This window comes from Vanessa cardui, chromosome 16 (genome assembly GCF_905220365.1).
Source record: "Vanessa cardui chromosome 16, ilVanCard2.1, whole genome shotgun sequence".
Classification (NCBI taxonomy): Eukaryota; Metazoa; Arthropoda; class Insecta; order Lepidoptera; family Nymphalidae; genus Vanessa; species Vanessa cardui.
In genome coordinates, this window is record NC_061138.1 from 46,629 (window position 1) to 73,517 (window position 26,889).

Here is a 26,889-nt window from a genome sequence, read left to right on the forward strand (position 1 = left end):
CGCGACTGTAGAGTGCAGACTGCGCAGACACGCGGCGCCGCTCGACGGCAGACGCGTCCCGCGCGCGACACGGCGACAGTCCGCGAGGCGCGGTCGCCGACGACGGCCGAGTGCCGACATCGCGCTGAATTGCGAGCGGTTTATCTTCCATGATATGACTTATTTTTCGAAATATAATATTATCATGCTGTGCCACCATGTTACATATTTTAAAAAGTGAAAAGTTCACTTCGTACGTGTTGAAACTTTACATTATGGAGTGAATATTTTTTGAATTGAATATATTTTAAAGAACCCTTAATACTTAATTATTTTATTAATTTTACGTGATAAATTGCTATTTTATTAATTAACTTAAATCAGCACTATTGTTGTAACTAACTAAAAATGCTTTTTATTACAAAATAGTTAATGATAGTTCAATAGAAACGGATTCAATAACTAAAAGTGTAAAATGTCAATATAAATAAATGGCGAGTAATGTTAAGTCGGGCTCGCGTGTGGTCTGCGCGAGGTGGCAGATCGGATGCTCGCAGAGTCACCGCAGGAATTTACAAGGCGGTGTTAGTATCGCTACAATTAAATCTATTGCTTCACTAGCAAGCGGACCGATCTCGGATACGTTGCACGTTGCGACGTTTGTAGGGTTCCCGTACACTAATTGGTTCCTTATGTTTTACTTACAGTCATTAAATTATTGTAATTCTATGTAGGCGCGCGAGTGAGTCTGAAACTGTATTGCGGTCGGAGAGACGCCTAAATCAATTTCGTCAGCATCCTAGCATCTGAAAAATTATACAAATGAACATTACGAATTGAACCGTAATTATATAATATACGCATATACTCTTGATAAATATAATATGTGATGTAGGTTAAAAGTAAAGAAAGTTGAGTGAAATCAGTCTCATTATAAAAATCAGCAAGGTCGCTGATGGGAAGCGGAGAGAAGAGGTCGCGGACGGCGCTCGACTTACAGATCAACGCTCAACCTCCACGAGCTTCACACGGATGCCTTCAAAGTATTTAACTAATTCCGACTATTGTTTCGATCGTATTCGACTTGCACCTTAAACTCGACATGTCTCGGGTAAAATAACAACAATTGATAAGTTATTTTTTGAGAAATTTATACTTCGGTTTTGTTTTATGACTGATATATATGTAGGTACAAAGCTCGTATCGAACCGTGATAACCCAGTGGTAAAAAGACGTAACTTTTTTATACTTAAAATCCATCTCGTGCTCGGAAATGAACTAAAAAATCGTCAGAAAACCTTGATGGGGCACACATTCAACAAAATAAACAACTCAAATTTGGGCTTAGAATCGTCATTAAAAAATAGGTACCCAAAGCTGTAAATGTACATTTAATAGGTGCTACTTTTCATTTTGACGCCAAACCTAGCTGTAAAATACACTGCTGGCCATTTTTACCAAAAAAACAACTAATGTAAAAATAATAATGAATGGTCGAATGCGCAAGCGGCGAATAAAACAATTTCTGTTCACCACTAAAGTTTCTACTAAAATCATAGTAATATAGAAAGATATCTATTATTCAAGTCACATCGGCTAGATAGATGTTAACATGGGCGGCGCGATGGGCATACCAGTTTCGTCGGGCGCCGTTGCGTGTCCAGGAAAAACTCTCAATGTCTTTATTGAGCAGTCGTTCGCGTCTATCCGTCTGTGAGCTGTGACGGCCGCCGCTCGTGACGTCAGATGCAGAAAGACAGCGCTGTCCGGTTTTTAAAAGTTCATTTCAAAATCCGATTTCAGTGTCGATCTGTGTATTGTTCGTTCATCCGTGATGTAGGAAGATGTAGGAAAATCTCCACCAGTGCATGCATTATAAACAATAATAGTATATAGATATTTAAATAATATGTATTAATAACATTAAATGCTTAAATATATACAAATATGAACTAAAACTAGTTACTGTATAAATCTTGACCGCGTAAAATTGTGGCAAGAATGGTAGCAGCACATATAGGTATTAGACGACATCACATACATTAGTGTGATCCAAATGTTAGTAGCTAAAGCACTTGCTATGGAAAATCAGAAGTAAAGATTCTACCACAAACACCCAGACCTAAGACAACATAGAAAACTAATGAACTTTTTTTTCTCCGTCGACTCTGCCTCGGGAATCGAACCCGGAACCTCGGAGTAGCGTACCCATGAAAACCGGTGTACACGCTACTCGACCACGACAACTAGGATTATTTTCAAGTTGTTCCAAGTAATCTAAAAGTTAAAGTAAATACAATATTCAAAGAATGTTAGAACATCTGAAAAAAAGGATATACAGGGTTATTGGTAACTGGACGTATATCCGTTAGGAGGTGATAGGGGTGACTATTTGCAATAATTTTAACCCCCATATACATAATCCAAAAGTGAACCATTTTTGAGTTATCACGTTTTTTAGTTTTTTTTCAAAATTTGTCAAAAACGCAACTTCAAACATTATTTAAACAAAAAGTTTCAATTAAAATGGTTCAGAGTTCTTTTCCAAACAAGACTCGACTTTTGAATCCGCATTAAGCACAAATTTATTAAAAATAATTTTCGTTTGAGAGACTTCTTCGTGAGGATAATAGTAAGGATAGAATCCTGCATTATTCATTGTAGAACATGCTGTGTGTGCTGTGCTCTGTTGTAGAGAGTTTCTCGGATTCGCTTATGAATACTTTATTTGGGCTATATTACAAAATGTCATATTTATAACTTAGCTATTGAACTGTTTCTGTTTCTAAATTTTATTTTAAATTTGTAAGTATGTCAGTTCAGTAAGTTTTTTTTCATAAGTTTTTGTTTTTAGTTAATTTTGTCAGAATTTTAAAGAGAAAAAAATATTGAAATAAATTCGTTTTCCGTCTCGCAAATTTAAATTTGGAGCGATAATTATCATACCCCTATCACCTCCTAACGGATATACGTCGAGTTACCAATAACCCTGTATATATTTATACGCTACTACACACTACGTCTATCTTAAATCTTTAAATTTCTTTAAAACTCCCTTTTTAGCTCATTAAAAGTTTTTATCAATCATTGATGCAATCCATAACACATGTTGTTATTATAGTTGTACGAACTTGCGATCTTCATTAATTCGACGCAACAAATCGAGTAGGAGCTACTTTTTTGATTTGACTAGGCTTTCTGCCAGCCATCTGGGTAGGTACCATCCACTCGTCATATATTCTACCGAATAGGATTAGTTTACTTTAGTTTTATGTCCCAATTTGAAGGGTCGGCAAGTCACTGTCTCGAGGCACAAATATTAGTTTCGAAGATTTGTGGCGCATTATAGTGCCTTATTTATTTGCAGCGGTGAACTTGCAGCGTCACCTGGCGGCCCAATTTCCAGATCTTCCATTTACCTTCAAATAAGAGGTCTATATGGAGCCTTTTTGAAAACTATTTACTAATCATTACTATAGTCCCCCGGCATAGACTCCACTCGAACATAGCCTCCTGGCATACTGTCAATTATTTTAGATACGAATGAAAAACAATAAGTTTAAGACATCGAAAATTTTACTTATAATTTGTACTTATTCGTACAAAGCAGTAAAATTTTGTACTATTCCATTTATTCCTAGCAAGGTTTTTAGTTTGCAAAAAAATAGTATTTGTAAACTTCCAACTCTTCTATTGTTCTTACGGAAAGTATAAACCACGTTACGTTGACGTTTTTGAAATTCAAATACATTCCTATGTAGCAATATTATGAAATTAGTGGCCTTACCAAAATATTTTAATAATGACCTTATGTTAAGTAAAATTATTAAGTTGCTTGCAAAATAAGTATTATAAATTCACGTATCGTAAGTAATTTGTCTCAATATAATTGGGCCACATCACAAGCTTGAATTCAATATCGTTGCTGGTATAATTTATGTGTATGTCCGGAGAATCAGTACTCGTTACTATAAAATGGATCTTTTTTAAGCAACGTTTTCTTTTTTCGATATCAAAGATGTCCAAGTCTGTTGTAGGTCACTTGCGTAGAGGCGAAGTCGAGCCGACGCGCTGGCGCGTGTGACGCGACGTGACAGTCCTAGCGCGGGCGCGGAGCGGCGGCCGCCGTCCCGGCACACTCGCTACAAAAAATATAGAGCGGCTTGACAGTTATTTACCTCGTAGTCGCATGCCGTGTGCTGTGTGCAGCAGATCACACATACATGCGCACCGGCCCGCTTCGCTCGTCGTCTTCGAGAGCACTGATCGTAATGCCTGTAGGTACATAGAAACAAACTGTAAATAGGTTACATCGAAATAATGTTTTTTCCGATTCTTCAAGTCAAACGGTACTGAAGTCCGAATTCAAGAAATTTAACATTAGGCGTATTATCTATATATACCATATACCATGATGCCATATATATCCGTCAACCATAAGCGTGGGGACATTTTATCCTGAGGAATGTCAAGCTTTGTAATAGAGAAGATATATTGGTAATTATTTAAAGACACTACAACAAAAAGAGCAATATTTTTTTTAAAGTAGTAAATATATAATGATATTGCGTCCAAAATGTATACGAAGATAATATAAATGGTCTCGATGCAGCGTACTCCAGTCGACGCGGGCGGCGTCCGCAGCGGGCGCAGGATTAAAATTTATAATGTGACGAGTTCACTCGCGCGGCTTTTTCTGAGATGTCTCTTGTTTTGGGAACCAGATGCGCGCTGCGATGCTATAGGTACGCGTATGTGTAAATACTTCAAACGACGGCGCACGTGACTCTTGCGATGATTGAACATGTTGCGACAAATTTGCAAAGTGACATTTCCGTCGAGGTATTTATTGTATGTAATCGTGGGCTCCGATGTTCCAATGCACCAAATGCGGGCGCTTCCAAATGAGGAGGTCGTTCCACGAACGTTTCGTGCGCTCCGCTCTCGCCAGCGCGCCGGGCTCAGCGCTGACCGAGTGCTCCACTGCGCGGCGCACTGCGCCCTGCGCCGCCGACGCGCGCTCTCGTCTCGTGCTGCACGTGCTAGCGACGTCTCCGTCACGTGTGCACTGCAAATACGCGATCATATATCGAACTACAAAGTTTAAGCTTTTCTATTTTATTATTTGTTTTGATTGAATTGCCATTACAATCGTGTCTTATGGTCCAAAAGAACAGTAGTATTTATTAAATGTGATAGTTGAGTGTTTGTTTATTTATATTTTAACAAGGGATGGACTAGTTATGTGCAAACAGTGCAGTGGATTGTGATTCGCAGTCTCAAACGGTGCGATGCGGAGCCGAATCCTAGCAAAAAGCACGCGCGCCTCGCCGCTCTCCCCGCTCGCCAGCTTCGTCTGCTTCTGTGATTATTTGAGCTAACGAGCATATCACTCTAACAGACCCACTTTGATTTGTAAATAATCATTTAACCTAAACGATTACGTCGTAACGAACTTTAGTTACTATTGTTTGAAGGAAGAAACATTCTTAGGATTTTGGTCCGTTTGTGCCGACTCACCGCACGTAATGAATGCTCACTGAATTTCTTAGTTGTTACATCTCAAACATTAATACTTCAAAAATACCTGTTATTTTATTGTTAAAGATAAAGGAATGTTGATAATACTTCGTCAGATGCCGATCAAGTGATTACATTTTGATAAAATAATGGATGCGAGTTAAAAAAGTTTTTATAGTTTTAGACAAATGATTGTAAAGCAAAGCAAATGGTTTACACCATTTACAAACTTCATTAGCCATGTTATGCGTTAGTGTTTTTTTTTAATACAATTCAAATATAATTTAAGGCTTAATTCATTTCAAATGTCGCATATTTTAAACGCTTTATTAGAGTGACTAAAAACAGTACTTAACTCACACTTTTTTATATGCTGAGTGCATTTATATATTTCTCAACCTTAGGACTTCCATCATATGATAACCGACATAATGTTTCGTTTAAATTAATTCACTCAACGCTGTATCGCGCCGAAAACAGCGACCGAGTCGCTAAATGTGCTTGCTGTTTATACATGTGCCACTCTGTGGAAGTCACCCTACGTCCTTGCACAACTTTACTAGGGAGCACCCGGTGGACAGTGAGGCCCTGAGCAAGGCGCAAGGCTGTCTCCGGTCGCGGTGCGGTGGAGGCGGTGCAGACGGGCCGCCATGCTTGCGGCATGTTGCTGCCGGACCAGACGTACGAGGGTGCCTCGGCCACCACCCCCTCCTCCGTCCCCACCGCCTCCCCCACTTTGGCACCGCTGGCCGCGTTGCTACGTTCGCATCACGTACGCCCAGACTTCTTCTGCACATACCGGTCTCGACAGACTCACGCACACAGGTATATTCATTATACCAGCGGAATGAGTTAGTGTGATGGCCCTTGCACTGTGATTAACTTTGTATGCAGACAGACGGCGGTGGATCAAGAGAAGAAAGAGGAGACGCTCGAGGAGCCGGGTGAGCGGCGGCAGGCAGCGCACCGACCGCGCCGCGCGCGCTCTCAACGCCTCGGTTTGTACACGTTGTTATAACTATCACACGCTAAGCAAATAGCCAATCACTCAATCACTCTGAAGGTAGGCTTCAGAGCGATCGAGTGAGCGAGCACGCGGCGTATCGTCGACGATACATCTGTGCTGCCGTAACGTTTATCCGATACGTCGTTGCAGATTGTTGTGGTAATATTCTTTTATCGATGAATCGTCGTCGATTACATTTATCGTAGTGAGTACAATCTACCGCTCAGATCGTGAGGGATTCGATATGTACGCATGCAGCTCGTTACGTATAGAGAAAATCGGGGACTCTGAAAAGTTTATCAGCATTATTTCGTTCCGATTACTCGTAAAAGCTCAGCGTCGAGAAACTTAAAGAAAATGTTATCTTAGACAGTACATCACAATCGTTACAGCACCGCTTAGCGTTATCTAGACGGTGCGCTGCTGCGGCGCGCGGCCCTGGCGAGGTGTCGCGTTGTGTCGCCCCGAGGCGTAATTGGCCCTAGACCATTGTTCTTTTGATGTGAAACGTAACCGACGTCACGTATTGCCTTTTTATGCGCGATATATCGCTCCATATTTTTAATTCGAATAGCAGGCCGTGACCGGAAAAGTCGCTGCCAATATAGAACAAAAAAGGATCTCAATGTGATTTCATTTTTTAATTCGCACTCCTTGTACAATTTGTAATGGAATCTTAAATTGAGCGTCACTTGTAAACATTTGGGAAAAGAGCCACGTGTACGATATAGCTATTGATGTATAAATGAATTTGCCTTGTGTTTCAATGGTTAATTCTTTGCAAGTTTCGACTTTAAGTTAAAATTCACGGGGTGGCGAGTGACGTGTGAGTGCACGAGTGTCGCGACAGATTTTAGGGACAATAATATCCTGCAAAGGTAGTCGAACAGTCTCAAAGAGGATGTTTGAAAGTTAAAACCACAACAGGGTGAAGTGGACGATGATAGTTTGTACGGAAGTTCGCAATTTTTAAGTTTGAAGCATGATCACCTTACATATCAACACCGTGAAACTGTAAACGTAAACAAAATTAAAGTAAAACGATATCGTAAAGTCACATTAGAAAAGGTTTCATAATTTTGGCGCCAACTGTACACGAGTGAATTGCAGTTTCCTGAAATTAAATAGCTTTTCAAGTTCCTAAACAATCCTTTGAATAAATGCGAAATTTCATTAACAGTGCTGTGTTTCCCGATAGTATATACCGTAAGGCACACTATTTACTCCATTTCGCGTATTAAATGATTTTAAAAACGTTGATTCAGTTCAATACTTCACAACTTAAGGTTAACATGCACTCAATAAGTTTAATCTACCCGCTCCTGAGCAGTGAGAGCATAATGCCTCGTGTCCGCTATCGGGCCAAGTGAGGCTCTGCAGTAGCGATAACAGGCCTTCATTGCGCTAATAATACTTCAAAAAAGTCAAGGGTAACTCATGCTGACAGCACTGGTCAGTCAGTGGTGACACGTAAGGAGTTGTTACTTCGCATTACTGACGCGAAATGTTGAGCATGTAATGCAAAAACTCGTCAAGATTGGTCTATTCCGGTATTATTATTGTCGGAAATAGTATTTCTGCCTCCGTTGTTTGTGCAAGTTATTCGGCCGAGTCGGCAGGACCCTCGGGCACTCACACCACGCGTGCTTCCTTCAATTGGTCCGTTACCGGTGTGTTATCGGTTATCGAATGTAGCTTTGCGTGGTCCACGATAATCAGTGGCGGCGTCGATTATGTGAAGGTAACTGTAAATACGAGTACATTTCAAAATCCGTTTACTCTTAGCCAGCGAAGTCTCGTGGCGTTACCGATGTCGATCGGTCTCCAACGACTACGACTTCGGCGAAAGATTCGTTATTTCCAATCGATATTTTTTTGTTTAAAGCATGTCCACTGCTTCGAGCTTTATTTTTTTAGGTAAGCAAGATATTATTAATATTTTTGTGTGCTTTATCGGTAGAGATAGTTTATTATATTTTTCACACACCTTCGGTACAATAAATTAGTTTAGAAGTCAATCCATGCATTTATTTATGCTATGCTATTGCACTCGTCAAAACACAGCGGGGCTTGATTGCGGTAATTAATTTGAGGTTCTCGTGTAATCGGAATATAAATACATGAGATAGTAGTAGATTTCATTTGTAACTATCGATAAAGTATGTTCACACGCTGTACATATATCTATTACTTTCGCTAAACGCAAAGAAGGTTGTATGTTGTTTTTATTAGTTGGTAGTTTTCCCGAGCTCTTTAACTTTAGAATTAGCTTCACGTGTAAGCATATGTGTGTGTTTGTTCCAGGCTTACATTGTTTTTTTAGTAAATTAAGTATGTTTTTTATCTGTTAGTATTATCATCAGTTAATAATGAGAGAACACCTTTCAAGAAACCAATGATGACCAACCTTCGTTGGCGGTGGAAATTTCTTTTAACCTTAGTTAGGTACCTCTGAGAATTTACTATAAGTTTAGTTACAAGTTTGTTTTTTTTTTCATTATAACGCTCTTAGAACTCGTGCTGTGTTAGATAATATACTAATATTATATTGAAAATCGATTTGCAGTGGAAATTACTCCGATCTTTGATAACTTTAAAAATTTATATCGTGAAACGAAAAAACTTTAAATTGAATTTAACTCCGATTCCGTAGCCGACACATGACTCGCGTGACGGACTCGGCGAGCGCTTTCGATGCGACTCGCGAGTCGCGACCCCTTGCGAGTCGCGGCGGCTCTAAGCAAGGACACCTCGGACACCTCGGACACACGCCCGGCTCGGCCTCAGCCGACCGAACTAGATTCGTGCGTGGGCGATAGATGGCGCGCTCTGAAGCAACGGATATCATCGGCGAGTGTCCTGCTAATCGTAATATTTGTATCGAGATTTATCAACATTCATCATACAATGTAGTAACAGATATAATCCTGAATTAAAATACAGAGATATAATATTTTTTTATATAAATCATTTGACAAGTTTTGGGTTACGTGGATGGATCAGAGTGGAATGCGAGCTTTACGGTGTGACTCTAGTGAATGTTTTCCTAAAAGACAAATTGCGGGATAAATTTGTGCTGACGACATAAATATTTTTGACAAAACTTTGTCAAAAATATCACAAACTTGGAATTTTACAGTATTCATTCTATTCGAAATGAATGGTTGTATATTTGCTGTTGTCTAAGCTAGACAACATCAAATATACTCTTTGGCTCTTTTTGATAGAAAAATTGGCTGTAGACTTTTTAAATGTAAATTATTAATAATCTTCGTACTAAATAAACGTATGTGAACTAGATACTATTAATGTGAACTAGATATATTTTTAATATAAAGATATTAGTGAAATTGTATTTTGTGCTAACCATACTTCGTTAACCTACACAATTATGTTTAAAAAATTTTTAGAATTATTATGTTTGAATACCCCGAAAAACTCAATTTGAAGTTGACAAATATGGAGAAATACAACTTATATTACACAACATGAAACATTGTGATCTTGATTTAACATACACGACACGAAACGAAACTTTACTCACTCATCGTCCCTAAACGACTTTGACAAACTGCGCTCTATGGGTCTGTCATGATAAAACAATTGGCCAACTAACTTAGGGCACGCTTCAGATATTGAATCTGTTTTAATTACGAATTCCAATACCTACCTTTGAGGTTGCGTCGCGGCTTTTTTACTATAACATTTGATGAATATTCTCTGCTTGACTATATCTACAGAATTTGTGACATTCAATGGAAACAAAATCATGAAAAGTAGTTTAATACCTATATGCTATGTTTATTATGCCTTAATAGTTAGTAAAAATTAATAATTATTACGAAATATTACTCAAGGCAAGACTTAATAATTATCGTTTGAAATAGAAACCGTGGAGTAACTATGTGTTTTATTTTACTCGGCATTTGTATACAAATGTAATTGTGTTTATTTATGATAACTTGTGACGTAATTGGTGTAATCATACAAGTGACGCCCTCCTGCCTTCAGCTAATGTTAAAAAAACATGAATTTATGCACTTCCGTTGCGAACAGGGCACGTCACTGAAATAATTCAAGAATGGTCCACGTTCGCAACGTGCGCGTTGGTTGCGCTCTGTAACGGCGCTGCCGGATTATCCTCGATCGGAACGCGAGATTAATGTTCGAGATTGGATTGAGCAAAAAGTGTTGCTAGTACATGTGGCCCCGATAGGAGGCAGGTGCGACCGGAGGCGCAATTTGGTGAGTGTGGCTCAGGTCGCAGTCCCGTAGGTCTAGAGTCGTTCGCGTTTCGCGGGCGAGGTCCGGCCGTCGAGCGCTTTCGGCACTCGAGCTTACAAACAAACAAACCAGTCTCCCCGGCGGCCCTGTCCTCCGCGCCCTCGCAGCCTCCGCCTCACCCACCGCTGACGCAGTCGTTTTTAGACTCAAATTCATTATATAAAGTGTGCGGCCACAGTATGTGAATATAGTTTCGTAATAAGTGTTTTCGACTTTAGCCTTACCTAACCTGTATAAAGGTAGGGTTACCTTTACCTAAACAGAAATGCTTAAAAAGTTGCACCGTTTTTTTTCACAGTTTTAGTAACATTAAAAACTTTAATTTCAATAAAATGAACTCTCTTTTTTGCTTCATTGCGTTTGTAGTGGGGCTGAACATGTAGTAGGGCTAATAAAGGACCGAGTACGAAGGCTTGGTGGGCGCGTGGCGGAGGATCTCCGTGCGGGGCGGGGAAGTGCGCCGCGGATACAGCGGAGCGGCCGGCAGTCCGCGGGGAGACGCGCGTGAGAGTAGTCGCCGTTGTCGGCAAAGAGCGGCGCGACCGCGAAGTGTGATGAGAGCGCGCCGCCTGCCATGGCCACTCTCGGCCTTTCCAAGGTGTTCATACTCGACAAATACTTCACTGAGCTGCAAAAGTTTTGGGAGACGGAGAAGAAGCTGCAAGGTGAGCGAGCGCCGCCCCCGCGTCCCGACCGCAGCCCGACGACGCTGCGCGAGCGCCGGCCGCGAGATTGTGATCATTTTATTACTTCTTATACTGTGCCAGAAAGTTGAAGGCTTTCAAATTTGATGTGTGGTTAATAGCGCTATTTACGCAAGTTGTTATAATTCGGGCCAGAGGGACCACGGAGCTCGTCTGTCGAGTTCCTAAGTCGTCAATGAATATGTTCTTTGTGAGCGCCCGTTTGTAGATCGTTAGTGACGTTGAGGCGCGAGAAGGTTCGCTTAGTTTCAAATGAGTGCTAGGTGTTGTGGCCGACCATGCTGGGTTTTCTTTGTCACCGCCTGAGGTATTTATTGTTGTTCCGTTATCATCGTTATCAAACAAAGACGCATTCAGCCTTTGCCCACCCTTATTATCCGCATTCGTGTGTTTATACTAACCTGTAATCGACCGTTATACATCAAGTATATTTTGAATGAACATTTTCAAATACGTACGGAAACGACACGATTATATATAATATAATTAAAACGAATATTACATAGATTGTACTCGTATACAAATATAAACGTAGACTAATGCAAAAGATCAGGGAGGCTGCGTATGCTCCACGACTAACGGCGTAGCTCATAGACGGCGAGCACGGGCCGCGGGCGGGGTCAAGTAGAGCCCGCGCGGGGGGAGAGAGGCGCAGGTATCTAAGTAAATTCGGCCCTTTCGAGTGCGCCGCGGGTTTCTCGGCAGGTTCCCGCGAGCAACAAGAAATACTATCACCGTGAATCACACCGCCGCCGCTGGCGTTTGGTCCCCCAGCCTTTACGAGTACAGATATGAGTGTCCAAAACGAGAAGTTCTCTCTACGCAATGTCACCTGTCGCCGTCCGCATACACATACACCTCAAATAATTCTCGTGATCGCCTCCAAAGCTCGCTCGGCTTGTGTGCGTGTTGCGTGTTGCGTGTGGCTGCAATTACACGCGCTCGCAGTGCACGCGCAGTTTTTGCCCTTCGAGCTAACGTCGTTATGTTAAGCGATGGCCCGCGCCTCAGCCGCGGCCGTATGCAGAGTGCACATTTATGTATAAACACAGTATACGGTCATTGAGCCAACGTACAACACGACCACGCGCTGTCGCAAAAACCGGCAAATCACGAACGGAGGTATCATGTCATAGATTAGTAACGCGTTATGAGAAGCAAATACCAACACAGGTTAACATGACACACACGCGGTAGCCGACAGCCGGCTTTAAGCCTTTAAGCCAAAAGTACATTTATAGCGCGTCCAACGCTACTTTAAATTCAATATACAATATACAATAAAAATGCCTTAGTTCTATACCAAATAATAAAGAATTATTAAATTTGTGCTTTAAAATATTTCAAGATACCATAAATATACATAAATTGTACTAGAACTACGTATAGATATTTATAACACATGCATAAAATAGTAGAGAACCAATGATTTCGGCTTCTAATGTAATGTTGCACATAAATACTTTTTGTTTGCGCTCACATCGCAAACGCTAGCGACCCACCTTAAAAAGCTCTACAAAAAAGCTACATGATGGTATATGTATGTGATACTATATGTCTATCTCAGAGATAAACCACAACAATTTTTAAATTACTTTTTACGAGAAAAAATATCTCAGTTACGAAGCAATTTTACAATACAGCGTTCATCCTTATCATATCAAGTGCTTTAAATATATTTTGCATTTCATATAAACCAATGTGGCCATATCATGTCATTTAAAGAAATATTTTCGAAGATATGACTGATTTAAAACGTAGGGACTTAAGTGTAACAAAATTTCTCATACAATATTTGTTGTATATAAAGACATTTTGTAGTCCATTTAGTATCAGCATTGCACCCGTGCAGAGCTGCGGCGGGTCACTAGCAAACATATAAACATAACACCACAACAAACTGTTTATATGCTCCGTACTGATATATTTTTTAAAAGGGGTACGAAACCAATATAAGTAGCAAATATCTGTCCTCGGCGCCATCGCGCAACGCCAACATGCCAACGCACAAGTCTCCGCAGAAAAGATTTCAACGCGCACCCGACCGGCGTGCACTGTGGCTCAGGATTACGAGCACAACAATACTATAGTCTTTGTTCCTGAACTCTCTTGTAAAATCAAATACTCTAATGTAAAATATAATTATTGCGTCTATTGGCGTTTCCCTCCACCTGCCTTTCCATTGATGTTGGGCGTTTTCTTTCCTCGAGTCACACATTGCTCACTCGTTGTGTGCTAGTTTTTAGTTTGACCATCAATAAGTAAGTGTAATGCTTCTACTTTGAATAAAGGAGTTTGAGGTTGAGTTTGTCAACACTGTGCAAGTCTAACTATTCACGTGCTTAAGGCGATCTTCTTTCCGTATCTCGGCAATCAATGTACATAACCGCGCATCACTATTGCTCACATTAGAAATAAATGCAAAAAACATTCAGCGAAGGTAAACGCGACTTCGATTTATACGAGAATAAACGTGAATAATGTCGAGACGTCGCAGTGTGCGCCGCCATCGCTAAAACTAGGCGTTGGTGTTTAAGTTTGCATAATTATAATCTTTATTTGATACGTTTATAAATTAACATTTTTATGTTTGCGACGATACGCCGGCCCGAAGACAGATCTGTTGATAACTGTGTGTCTGTGTGTGTGTGCGTAGTTTTGGGTTATCTCGATCTTTAAAGTTAAAACAGATAACCAAATATGTTCATTAAAATTCCAATTATAGACTCGTATTTCCTGCAAAGTCACATAAATCCGTATATTTTCTTAATTCCCTTGAGAACTATTTAGCATTTTAAGTAAAAAATATGTTTGTTGGTATTTAGCTATACGAGTATATCTATTCATAGCCTTTGAACCGACTTAAAATAGAAGATATTTTAATCGCAGTAGAAAAGTATTCAATTTCCATACACAAAACATTACAAAGCGTTATATGTCTTTAGCGTACCATAATCAAACAATCTAACCCAAGGTATAAAACTGTTTAAAGACGACCCGAAAAACGTGAATGACTGCACAATGTATAATACAAATAAATGGATTATTTTTGCGTATAAATATTATAACGAAGTACTGTTAAAAAGATTGCGTAAATTTATAGCGTCTCATATTAGAGGCAGAGGTTGTTTTCATATAGTCTATGATCCCGACAGTCGCGGCGTCGGCGATGCTATCGCTCCGCCGCGCACGACGCGCCTCTCACCGACCACTCCCTCCGTTAAGATCCCAACCTCCCAGCATTGCGGCTCGTGGCTCCGACAATCGCGTTGAATAATCAGTCACTCGGCCATCATCAGCTAGCGCGACTCAAAGCGAGACGGCTCGGTCTAGAAGGCGAGATCGCGATCCTAATTGATCATGTGACGCTTACGACGTACATATTTTATACTTGTTGAAAAACATCTTATTCATAACAAACCCCCGAATGGATTGACACTTCCTATCCTTCGGGGCGATGCTTGACCGTAATGATGAAAATTACTGAACCGTTTACACCTTCAACCCGAAATATTGACCTCGATAGAATTAGCCCTGTGAGCATACATGTGGAATTCCATGGCCTCGGATATGAAAAAAAACGAGACAATTATTCATGAAATGTTGTTGAAGATATAAAATACGATTATATGACATACGACTATATATATATATAATATAGACGAGCCAGTTCTTGAGACCTATCAAGAGTAATATTCCTTTACAAACTGCAGGAGTATATAAACTCGAATGTGAGTGTGGTTTATCTTACATAGGCCAAACAAAGAGAAGTATCGGTACCAGGGTCAAGGAACATATAGGAGATGTCAAAAATAGGCGTTCTTCTAAGTCTGCAGTCTGTGAACATGCTCTGGATAAACCTAACCATTTTATCCGATTTGATAAACCACAGATCCTCGCTAGAGAACACAGATTCCTTCCTAGAATGATACGCGAGGCTATTGAAATTCAAAAACATCCGAACTTCAATAGAGAAGATGGTTGGAGACTTTCTAACACCTGGGATCCACTTATTAAAAATTTAAAATCCCAAATCTAACAGACTGCAAGACCTAAAGATACAGTTAGTGCCTTCTGCGTGCAACCGGAACGTTACTCAAGATATCAATTGAGAAATCGTTGGCGGTAGTTGTTAATAATATTTCCTTTGTTCTTCAAATAGACAAATGTCATCTTAGTCTGCCCGTGACCACGAACACTGCAAAGTGCTCGAAACGTCGGGATGTTTAAAAATAATTAATATACGCGATTCATCCGTTATAAATAGTTTTATTTAAATGTGTAATCATCGCGAAAATTTAAGACAACATTAATTTGATGGTATTTTTCACTTATATAGCTTCGATTCGTTCGTTATTGATTATATCATTTCTTAATTACATTCCGGTTCTAGAAATTTATTCGTTAATGTTTTTACGTATAAGACGTTATTACTATAAAATCATAAATTTTTTTCAATATATTAGTAATTATATATAATTATACAGTTAACTTGATTAAATAATAAGATAAGTGAAACATGGTCATTTTAAAGTCAAACTTTCGTAAATAACGATGGGACGGTTTGGCGAACGTCTCCGTGACTGTGGCGCGTATTTGATAAGGCAAGATTATCTGCGAGAAGGAATTTGCTGTCGTTTAATGAGAAAATTCCTCGCGACACATCGAAGGCATCTGCGCGTTGATTAGCACGTGTGAGCGGTGACGGCCGCCGGCCCGTGCCGACTCTCGGGAGGTTTTTTCGCGCCGTCCGCGTGATTAGATACGTGCCTATACGTCTTAGCCTCGGTCCACTTCTAGTTTATCCGCTCGCCCCATTGTGTACAGCTCGCTTCAAACCGCCGCTGGACTCGTATCGGTCAACGACCGAGACGTGTATGACCGAGCATGTTTAGAGTACAATTATGGGATTGCATTAGAAATTCGCATCCCGAATTTAAGGTTGGGGAAGGGGTGGGGGGTAAGGGGGGGTGGTGTAGTACCTACACCACCACTCCCCCCGCGCGGAAATCATTAGTTTTTTTTTTTCAATTTTTAAATTTCAATACTAAAATCATCAGAATTCGTACTGTTAGTTAAATTTTGGAAGGGGAGAGATATAAAATTCCAATTATTGGTATACAATGTGATTTCTGGCGCTGCGCCGGCCGCTGCCGCGGCACGCTCGCTTCGCTCGCTCGGCTTGCGCAGCGTTTGGTCATAAAATCTAACCTAACCTAACCTATCCTTAGCTACTATAACTATCTACTATTTTTGTTGCCGGAGTGGCTTCGCCACTTCTGTGCCCCTCACAGCTGTTAATTTTGGCTGAAAAATAGAAACAACAATAGGTATATTTTAGAAATTTATAAGAACCATTTATCTGTATATATACTTGACTAAATTTAATAATGCGATAAATGGATCTTTTTTATATTTTATGTTATATTGTATTCTATTATCATGTTCGTAAAATCTTCTGGGTGATTATTATTTTCTTTACAAAAGAATCGCTTCACTACAAAATTAAATTAAATTACGTTTTTTTTACTATAAATTAATATAATATAGTAAATAGTATATAGTATTTGTTAAAATATAATACAGAAAAAAGCTAATAAACATAAAAATAATGATTTAAGGTTAATTATAATGTAAAATATCGATCCGTTACACGTAACTTTAAACGAACATTAAAAAAAAACTATGGGTTTCCGCGGGTTGGGAGTGGTAAATTTCGAGAGAGGGGAACAACCCCTTTAAGAAACAACCCCTACTATCATAAAATTCGGGATGCGAATTTCTAATGCCGACCCACAATTATTGTTCTCAAAATTATATTATTAATTTCTTTTATATTTTTAACGTAAAATAATAACCATAGTAAAAATAACTCTAAACGCGCATAATAATTGCAAGTACATGTATCGAAGAGACATTACCGGGCGGCGTGTCTACGGAAGCGTTTGTCCGGCAGATAAGTGATGAGATTCTTGCGCACGCGCGTCGCCGCCGACCAATAACACACGCATTTTTTGCACGGCTCCGATGCCATTAGAAATCTCACAGTAGCTAGTCAGCCGTAGAAGGTAATGATTTTATTAACATTCCCTTTACAGTGCTCTACATACATTAGGATTATTTAAAATGTAAGAAGTCATCACTCAACCGGCCTCTTTATCTCCGACGTGTGAGTAGCTCGCCTCTGTCGACTTTTTGTTAGCATGTTTAACGTAATTTACACACTCCTGCGACTGATACCATAACTGGTACCCATGCAGCTATTAAACATTTTGTCGTAGTGTTCATTTGACTGGAACACTAATTTAGGATTTTTTTTCATTGGAAACATTTTTCGTAAGTAGGTCGTGTAAATAAGCTGTTACAACTTGCAGCAGGTGTTCAATCCGATGTTTCATGAGACATCCAGTATTATTACGTCTTAAATTTCGTCACAGGTATTCGATTGAAGGCGCTGTTAGTTGGATCTTCTCTGAGGAATAAATACTTTTTGTCTTCTTTGTCACCCGTCGCGGATTCGACGTGTCGACGTTGCAGGCGACAGTAATTACGCGTCGCAGTCGATCGCCCGACAATCTTGTGACGTAGTAATCGGAGTCACGTGCCGTTCTATACTTCGCGGCGTCAAAATCGGAATAACTTGATCCAATGTGTTGACACTGTACTATATTAAATGGTCCTCGAAGCGAAGTCGAACCGAAAATGTAAACATAATAAGCACACAAACTACAGACAGTACTCGAGGATTGTCCCCAAAACTTACGCGCCTCCCCGCGACAACGAAGAAAACGCTTGCGAATCGTTACACGTCCTTGTAATGCTTACTCCTAGTACTTACCAACAGGTAATTGAGCCTACCATTTTTTAATTATAATTGCGATGAAAACCACAGACCACGGAACGGAATAAAAAAAGGAAAGCTAATCAATGAGGCTCTTCTTCAGTTCATCTACACCTGTATAAGCAGGGACAGTTCGTGCGGTCGGAACTGGCGCGGTTTTTTCTCATCATGTCGATCAATTAACTACTGCAGAGTTATGAAAGCCCTCAATAACTTGGACCTGTTTCTGTTCAGTGTGAATAAAATTCTTTCATTCATCCATTAGAATGAAGTTACGTGTTTGGATCGCAACTCTCCATAAGGTGCGTTCTTACGTTCTCAATGAAACACTGCAAACTAAAATATTAGAAGAAAAACCAGAACTATCCTTCTGCTAGCCGCTCTTAAATGTTCGTCGTCACGTGCGCGGACGCCATTCATACGCTGTACCGTCTTGCCGAGGTTATTAAAAATAGTATTATTTATAATACAACTTTTTATACGTTATTTTACAATGGCTTTTAAACTTTCCAGATCTCATTGTTTCTTATACAGTTTCACGTCAGCGAGAATTAAACAAAGAATTAATTACGCGAACTGTTTATACCTTATTATACGTAAAGCAGTAGGAACATATGATTTCTAAAATACATGATATTTTGTTTATGTTTTTTTGTGTTCAGTGTCTCTAGCAATCTCCAATTAAGTATACACGTATTAAGTATTAATCATAGAAGTATCCTTTCTTAGAGATGATTTACTAACAACGTAATATGCTGCAGTTTTAAATAATCGTACAGTTATAGTTAGGTACATACATATCAGTTTGTTCTAATACTATATTAATATCTGTATAAAGTGTAATTCAAATAATTGGAGCAATAGTAGTCGGTCAGTAGAAGCGGCGACGTGAACGTAGAGATCCATACATTGTGCGGCGAACTACGACTGCAATGGCAAAATCGGAAACAGAAACGCTGATTACCTGTATTCATTTAGAACTGAGTCGTATTATTACTTTAACAATGTATGTTCGAGTGTATGTACTCGGTCTTCGTGTTATTTTTTTGTAGCAAAATTATATTTAGTAAAAACTTTACGAATACTATGGCAAAAATATTTTGTAAAGGTGATAAATGTCAAAGAATACTAAAAGCTATACCGAACCGACTGCAGACTGTGCGGTCGATTTAAGTTTCGTTACAGTTATGACACCCGCACTTAAACTGCTTCAAACTGCACTTCCAACCGGCGTGCAGATCTAATGCGGGTCGTGTTCGTATTAATAATTATTAGAACTAAAGCTGGTTGTAATTTGAGAATACGGTTACTTTAAAACCACGCTTGCGCTTTTTTGACAACCCCATGCAGTCTTCCTCGCGGGATAAACCTACGATTACGCGGTACTATATCAAAAGATTTTATTAATCGATGGTCAGAGAGGTCGTCGGAGTGCGGTGCTGCCACTGCGGCCGGACACAACCGGACACGCCGCGCGCCCCGACATTCCGCCGCCGCCGAGAACACAATTAACCGATCGACCCACTCGCAGTTATGTCCGCTTATTTTTTCATCACCTCAAACCGCCTATGAGGAAAACGTCTTCGGAACGTTTTCAATATTAATACTCCGTCGACTTTGTTACCGTTAATGCCACAAGTTTAACTCACGCAATCGGTCTATTATAACATTTTTTTATTCTTTTTTATCTTTATCATTACTTTTGTATAAATATATTTCTGTATTAATCAAATAGAAACTAATTCAAATGTTAATATGATAAAAGATTATGCAGAACAAACTTGTATGTACTTCGAGTGTGAGGGTCATTCCTTGTTCGTTTAGAACGAGCAGCTTGAGTACTTGCGCAATATCAGCCTGACAAAAGTGCAACTTTCACGAGTTCAGAGCGGTTTCTCTTGCATCAACAAAAGCTGCTTCAAATATTCGAAGCCGCGTGGAAGGCGACCGGGAAGGCGGTGTCCTTCGATGGCGCACCAATAAAAAGGTTTTTGACGCGGCGTGTGTTCCAAATTCCAATTTGAAACAAATTCTAATTCGATAGTCGCAAGGTCGACTTTTCAGGACGTGGCACGAGTCCGGAATACGGCTGAGGCCACTGCGCCTGGACAACCGGTTGTCTCCCCCCCTTGTTGAGTTCCGCGGCGCTCGCGCACTACCTCGTCGAGTCGCCAAGTCGACAGAACTGCGTGCCCCTCGCGCTAATAATGTATATATCTGCTACGTTACAACGCGATATCGATGCGCATAACGCAAATAGGCCTGTGAATGTGTCGATTATACCTATAATGTTTGGTCACTATTTAGTCCCGATCTAATAGCAGAAGCTTGTGTTCTAGTTCCTGCTGGCGTACGATTCCCTTTGGACACACGAGACAACACTATACAACATTACCGTATATAATGACTAAATATACATATTTTCACAACGAATGTTATCAACCTTGCTCAATTTGTAAAACACCATTACTTCTGGCAAGAAGACATTCGTCGTTTTGTCATTAATCTGTATGCATGTAAAAACCAACTCAGCTTAAGTTTTTCTTAAGTCACACCTGCCACTTAAAAAAGAGGTAATCATTTATTAACTTCAAAGTTCGTAAAGCATACCCGTATTAGATGTTACGATAAGGTACACATAACCACACCTGTTACACAAAAACATATTCTTATACGCGTAACGTACGGTATTTGAAGGTGGTCAAAGTGCTGTTTGCTTGTTATTACGATGGAGCCAAAATAATTCCCATCCCTCCACTCGGTGACTCTGATGACAGCTCGATGGTTCGTTCGGTTTCGATGAATATATGTCATTCAAGCTCATATAAATATATCAATGTAATTGCTTGTGAATTATAAACAACCAATAAATCGCAATAAAGAGCCAATTTTGATACATTTTTGAAATCAATATAAATGTAATATTATACAAGATTTATCATAGTAAGTTGTTTGTCAAGCAGACGCATCTTCGTCAAACGAAGCGGTGCACCTCCAGCGGCGGCTGCTAAGCCTCAGCTCGGAGCTGGTCACCCTCCGCAACCATCTACACGTTGGCGGAGCGAGCGGCGGCGGGGCGGGCGCCGCTGGAGCCGCCAGCGGTACTTCCTCCAGCGGCTCGCAGCCCGCGGTGCCCCCTCGCGCTCCACTGTTACTCCCACCGCCTGCACCCGCGCCACCGTTGCAGCCTCACCACCCTCCGCCGCCTCCACCAGGTTACTCACTTTGGCATCGTCGTTTGCTCACACTTAAAGTGAACCCGTCCCCACAAATCAGTTACATTTAAGGAACTTTCGAATGCTGCGCACCAGTTTAGACATCGGAATGTTGTTTTAATTGAGAAGAACGAACAATAATCTCGCTTTTGATATACATCAATGTATTTAAACGTGTCACAGAGGCGAGATGGCGAGCGGGCAGCGGAAGCGGCACCGCTACGGCGAGCGCATGCGCGAGTGCGGGAGTCGGAGCGGGCGCGGGCCCCGACGTGGACGACCTCATCCACCTGCGCGGCCCGCTCACCGAGGACGCCGTAGTGCGAGCGCTTCAGGCGCGATTCTATCAAAATAAATTCTACGTATGTGGTAGCTTATCCGTACAATGTAAAGCTATATCAGAACTGCCTATAGAAGATAATATTCGCCTGCAGACGTCCGTGGGGCCGATACTGATCGCGATGAACGCGTACACGGACGCCGGCAACGCGCTGACGCCGGGCGCGGCGCGCGCGCAGCGGCCCGAGCTCGCGCGCCTCGTGCACGACGCCGTGCGCCACCAGGCCGACACCGGCTGCCCGCAGGCCATCATACTGTCAGGTGCGGAGCGACTTCTGACCTTATTTGCGTACTCTTTGTCCTCGAGCTACGATCACTAATCTAACGTATGACCAGGTGTGTCGGGTTCGGGGAAGACGTACGCGTCGATGGTGCTGCTTCGACGACTCTTCGACGTGGCGGGCGGCGGGCCGGAGACCGACGCATTCAAGCACCTGGCGGCCGCCTTCACCGTCCTGCGCTCGCTCGGCACCGCCGCCACACACGCCAACTCGCATTCCAGTAGAATCGTGAGTAGCTTGTTGGTTATTATGCAATAGAATTCGAAGCTTTTGTCTACAATTTAACTAATTGGAAGAGTAATATTTGTTTAAGACCTATACTACTTTTAAAACACAAATTGCAATGGAGACTTGGAAATTGGTATTGGTAATAACTTAATGTTGCTAAAGTATAAATCTACGAAAGTAAATCTAAACCTAATCGTATGAAATAAAGTGGGTCAAAAGTATCATGCGCTTCATTGAGTCGTGTTTTCAGGGCCATTTCATCGAGGTGCAGGTGACGGACGGCGCCCTGTACCGCACCAAGATCCACTGCTACTTCCTGGACCAGACGCGCGTGGTGCGGCCGCCGGCGGGCGAGCGCAACTATCACATCTTCTACCAGATGCTGGCCGGCCTCACGAGCGACGAGCGCTCGCAGCTACATCTCGATGGCTACACGGCGAACGATCTCCGGTATGACATCTTGTTGTCAGTCAGTCTTTTTTAATATGAAATTTAAAATAAATTAAAAAAATTACTCTCAAACTCAATTCGAATTATTTTCTATTTTAACGGTATAGATAAAGAAACAGTTTTATCCTGCAAAAAATTGCTGTCTGTCTATTTACAATCTTGGAGCTCGATGCTCTATTCGGGATATTTTATATGAAGTGGGTATACTTAGGGTTCTCTCACAGTAGGTTAACAACAATATTATTTGTATTCACAATAATTACAACGAAGATATTTTCAAAATAAATGACACGAGGAGGATTTAAATAAACTAACCACACCTAACACCGAGTTTACTCTAGAAGTATTATCATGTCTACCGAACAGTTACTTGGCCTCTTCTCACCCACGACGACCCGAGGCCGAGGACGGGGCCCGGTTTCATGCGTGGAAGAGCTGTCTCGGAGTCCTCGGGATACCATTTCTGGACGTGCTGAGGGTGCTGGCCGCGGTGCTGCTGCTCGGCAACGTCCACTTCTCCGACAACGCGGAGGGAACGGCGGAACCGAACGGAGAGGTAGGCGAGCTGCAGTCGCCTCAGCGAATGTATTCCGTCAGTCCCGAGCGCGTGTCACTCCCCCCCCTCGCTCGCAGGCGGAGCTGGTGGCGGCGGGGTCGCTGCTGGGCGTGGGCGCGGCGGCGCTCATGCGCGGGCTGGGCACGCGCTGCGCGCCGCGCGCCGCCCGCGGCCAGGCGCGCGCGCCCGCCAGCGCCGCCGCCGCCGCCGCCGCGCGCGACGCGCTCGCCAAGGCGCTGTACTGCCGCACCGTCGCCACCATCGTGCGCCGCGCCAACTCCCTCAAGCGCCTCGGCTCCACGCTGGGCACTTTGTCGTCGGACTCCAACGAATCCGTGAGTACACGCTACCGAGTCGCGGGGCCGAGCGACCGGCCGTCTCGTAGCGAGTGAGTTGTCTCGTGGACGCCGACAGGTGCACCAGGACGCGGCGTCGCGACGCGCCTCGACGGCGGGCGGCGGCGCGCGCGGCCGGGCCGGCGCTCGCTCCATGGCGGCGCTCAACGACGCCGTGCGTCACGCCACCGACGGCTTCGTCGGCATCCTCGACATGTTCGGCTTCGAGGACGCCGGCCCGAGTCGGCTCGAGCATCTCTGCGCTAATCTTTGCGCCGAAACCATGCAACACTTCTACAATACTCATGTTTTCAAGGTATTCATATATCTACTCGATATCACATAGAATTTTATTGGATTCATTTTTCGACCAAGTTAGATATTACGTTCGAAGTCTCGCCTTTTTAGTCTTCGGCGGAGTCTTGCCGAGAGGAGGGAGTGACCGGTGCTCTGGAAGTCGAGTACGTGGATAACGTGCCTTGCATCGACCTGGTGTCGTCGCTCCGCACGGGGCTGCTCGCCGCGCTCGACGTGGAGTGCGCCGCGCGCAACACGGCCGAGCAATACGTCGCTCGCATTAAATCCGCTCATAGGTAAAGTGTGGTCTTAAAACTATCGGGAATAATAGAATATTGAAATAATCGCTCTGAAATAATTCACGCTCTTATTCACGCAGAGGTCATCCAAGACTGGCGGAGCCGAGACCCCCACACCCTCGGCGCTTTGCTGTCAGACACTACGCGGGCGAGGTGACCTACGACGCTAGCGATTTTCTGGACGCGAATCGCGACGCGGTCCCCGACGAGTTGCTGGCCGCATTCGATACGAGAACTTGCGAGTTCGGTTTTGCGACGCACCTCTTCGGAGCCGAACTCAAGGTGAACTAAATCCCACTCACGGGTTTGATTTCTACCGAAAGCCGTGAAATCGGCGCCATTGAAAGTACTCGTGAACATCATAAAATGACTCTGGGCCGTGCTCCCGACGCAGGCGCTGGCGGCGGCGGGCGGGCCGGCGGGCGCGCAGTTCCGCGCGTCGCCCACGGCGGGCGGCGCGGCCGTGGCGGCGGGCGCGCTGGGCGCCGCGCCCCCCGCGCCCCCCGCGCCCGCCGCCGCGCCCTCCACGCTCACGCAGGACTTCCACACGCGCCTCGACAACCTGCTGCGCACACTGGTCCATGCGCGCCCGCACTTCGTGCGCTGCCTGCGAGCCAACTCCACGGAGACCCCCATGCACTTCGATCGCGTCACCGTCGCACGACAGGTGACCGAATTAGTTTTCTGCTCGTGGAGCGCATTCATTAAAAGTCGAAGACTAATAAAAATATAATCCATAGAAAAATAATTTATGTTTTCGTTCAGTCTTCGATCTTTAATTTTTAGAAGTTGCTTTTCATAAATTTGTCGCCGAGTTTCATTAACAATCACCCTCCATCCATCGCAGGTGCGCGCTTTGCAAATTCTGGAAACCGTTCAACTCATGGCCAGCGGATACCCGCATCGCATGCGGTTCCGCGCGTTCAGCGGCCGCTACCGCGCGCTGTGGCGGCGCAGCGCCAGCGGGGCGGACCGCGAGTCCGGCGCGGGCTGCGCTCGCGTGCTGCGCTCCGTGGCCGCCGCCGCCGCGCCGCCCGCGCCCGCCTCGCCCGCAGCCGTGCGCTGGGCGCTCGGCAAACGACACGTATTCCTCAGCGAGGGTATGCGACAGGTACGAAATCGCCCCAGCCGTAACGCAGTTGTTTTGATTTCAGTTAAACACAAACTATGCATATATAGGTGTTGGAGCGCATGAGGCGCGCTCGCCGGCAGGCGGCCGCCGAGCGCATCCAGGCGGCGTGGCGGGCGCAGCGCGCGCGCGCCGTGCGGGGCGCCCGCCCGGCGCCCCCCGCGCGGCGCCGCCCCGCGCCCATCGCCGGCACACCACCGCCCGATCCCGCCGACAAGTGCGATCCCCAACTCGTCAAGCGAACCTGCTCGCTCTTCGGCCTCGACCTGGTGAGTGTCCACCCACCCGCTATGGGGAGAGCGGCAGCTCCTGCTCTCCCGCTCACCGGAGTCGCTCACCGCCGACGGGCGTGTCGCAGGAACGGCCGCCGCCGCTGCCGCCGTCGCGCGCATACACGGTGGCGAACGGCGTGAAGCTGGGCTACCCGCAGCAGCGCACCGTGGCGGCGGACTGGGACGAGGCGGGCGTGCGGCTGCGCGTGGGCGACTGCGTGCTGGCGCTGGGCGCGGCGCGGCGCGGCCACGTGTCGGTGCAGGCGGGCGGGCGCACGGTGCCCGTGCCGCACGCCGTGCTGGGCCCGCCGCGCGCGCCGCGCCCCGCGCCGCCGCCGCCGCCCGCGCCCGCCTGACGCCGGCGCCGGCGCCGCAGTGTTGTGCCAAATGTGAGGAGCATCGTCGCAGGCGGGCGGCGGGAGGCGGCCTTCTATGGTTAGGTGTACATAGTAGTTAGGTATTTATGGGTCGAGGGCTCGCCGCGTCCGCGCGAGGGGGCAGTATTACTTCGTCTTAGCTTAGCCGTAAGCAAATTGATCCGCTCTGCTGTCACCGTCGCCCGCCGCTCCGCTGTGACATTTCAATGCAAAGTTGATAATTGGGAGCGTTTTGAATTGGAACACTCTTCTGTAAATACTGCAAGTACCGACTTTTCCGCCTCTGAAATTCATTTCTTGATAGAAGTACATGATCGACTACGACGTCTTCCATATTATTTATATACTTCATATATTTTACAAAATATGAATGAAATTATTTCTGTTACCATTTTATGCATAAAACCAGTGTTAGAATTTGTACCCTGAGTTAAATATAAGTTTCATACGAATCTCTATAACGTATGCAATGTTAATGACAATTTAGATAGATAAAGCTCATTGCCGAGATGGCGCCTTGGGCCCAGATGTCAACCTGACCTAGGCGTTGTGCCATCCGGCTGTCGGTGTGCTTGTATTAATAATTCTCAACTGATTACACATGTCAACAGAGCTTTCGGGACATTACTTAGAGTCTTTATAAGTCTTTTTAAGAGCTTCGTATAATGTATTGACTTGATATAAAGATCGTACAATGTATTGACGATAATCGAAATATTTTACCCTGACAATAATATTATATAATTATATTGATGTGGAGATAACAGACTATTTTAT

At 43.6% G+C, this 26,889-nt stretch overlaps 1 protein-coding gene across 11 annotated transcripts; it reads left to right on the forward strand.

Moving 5' to 3' along the window:
- The first annotated feature begins 103 nt into the window (after positions 1-103).
- On the forward strand, positions 104-26,158 carry LOC124536167 (unconventional myosin-IXb). 11 transcript variants are annotated; one of them, XM_047112634.1, is made up of 17 exons: positions 104-259; positions 5,904-6,324; positions 6,398-6,497; positions 21,295-21,549; positions 21,733-21,911; positions 21,984-22,149; positions 22,225-22,397; positions 22,648-22,847; positions 23,214-23,403; positions 23,481-23,738; positions 23,818-24,054; positions 24,147-24,331; positions 24,415-24,616; positions 24,729-25,001; positions 25,182-25,445; positions 25,514-25,732; positions 25,822-26,158. In XM_047112634.1, exons 2-17 carry the CDS (start codon positions 5,995-5,997, stop codon positions 26,089-26,091), a joined length of 3,501 nt encoding a protein of 1,166 aa, XP_046968590.1. In that variant the 5' UTR covers positions 104-259; positions 5,904-5,994; the 3' UTR covers positions 26,092-26,158. The 11 variants fall into 11 exon arrangements, with proteins under 11 accessions (XP_046968590.1, XP_046968587.1, XP_046968588.1 ...); XM_047112631.1 differs by lacking the exon at positions 104-259 and adding an exon at positions 354-563 and having other exon boundaries at positions 6,063-6,324; XM_047112632.1 differs by lacking the exon at positions 104-259 and adding an exon at positions 354-563 and having other exon boundaries at positions 6,063-6,324; positions 21,298-21,549.
- Positions 26,159-26,889: the final 731 nt, after the last annotated feature.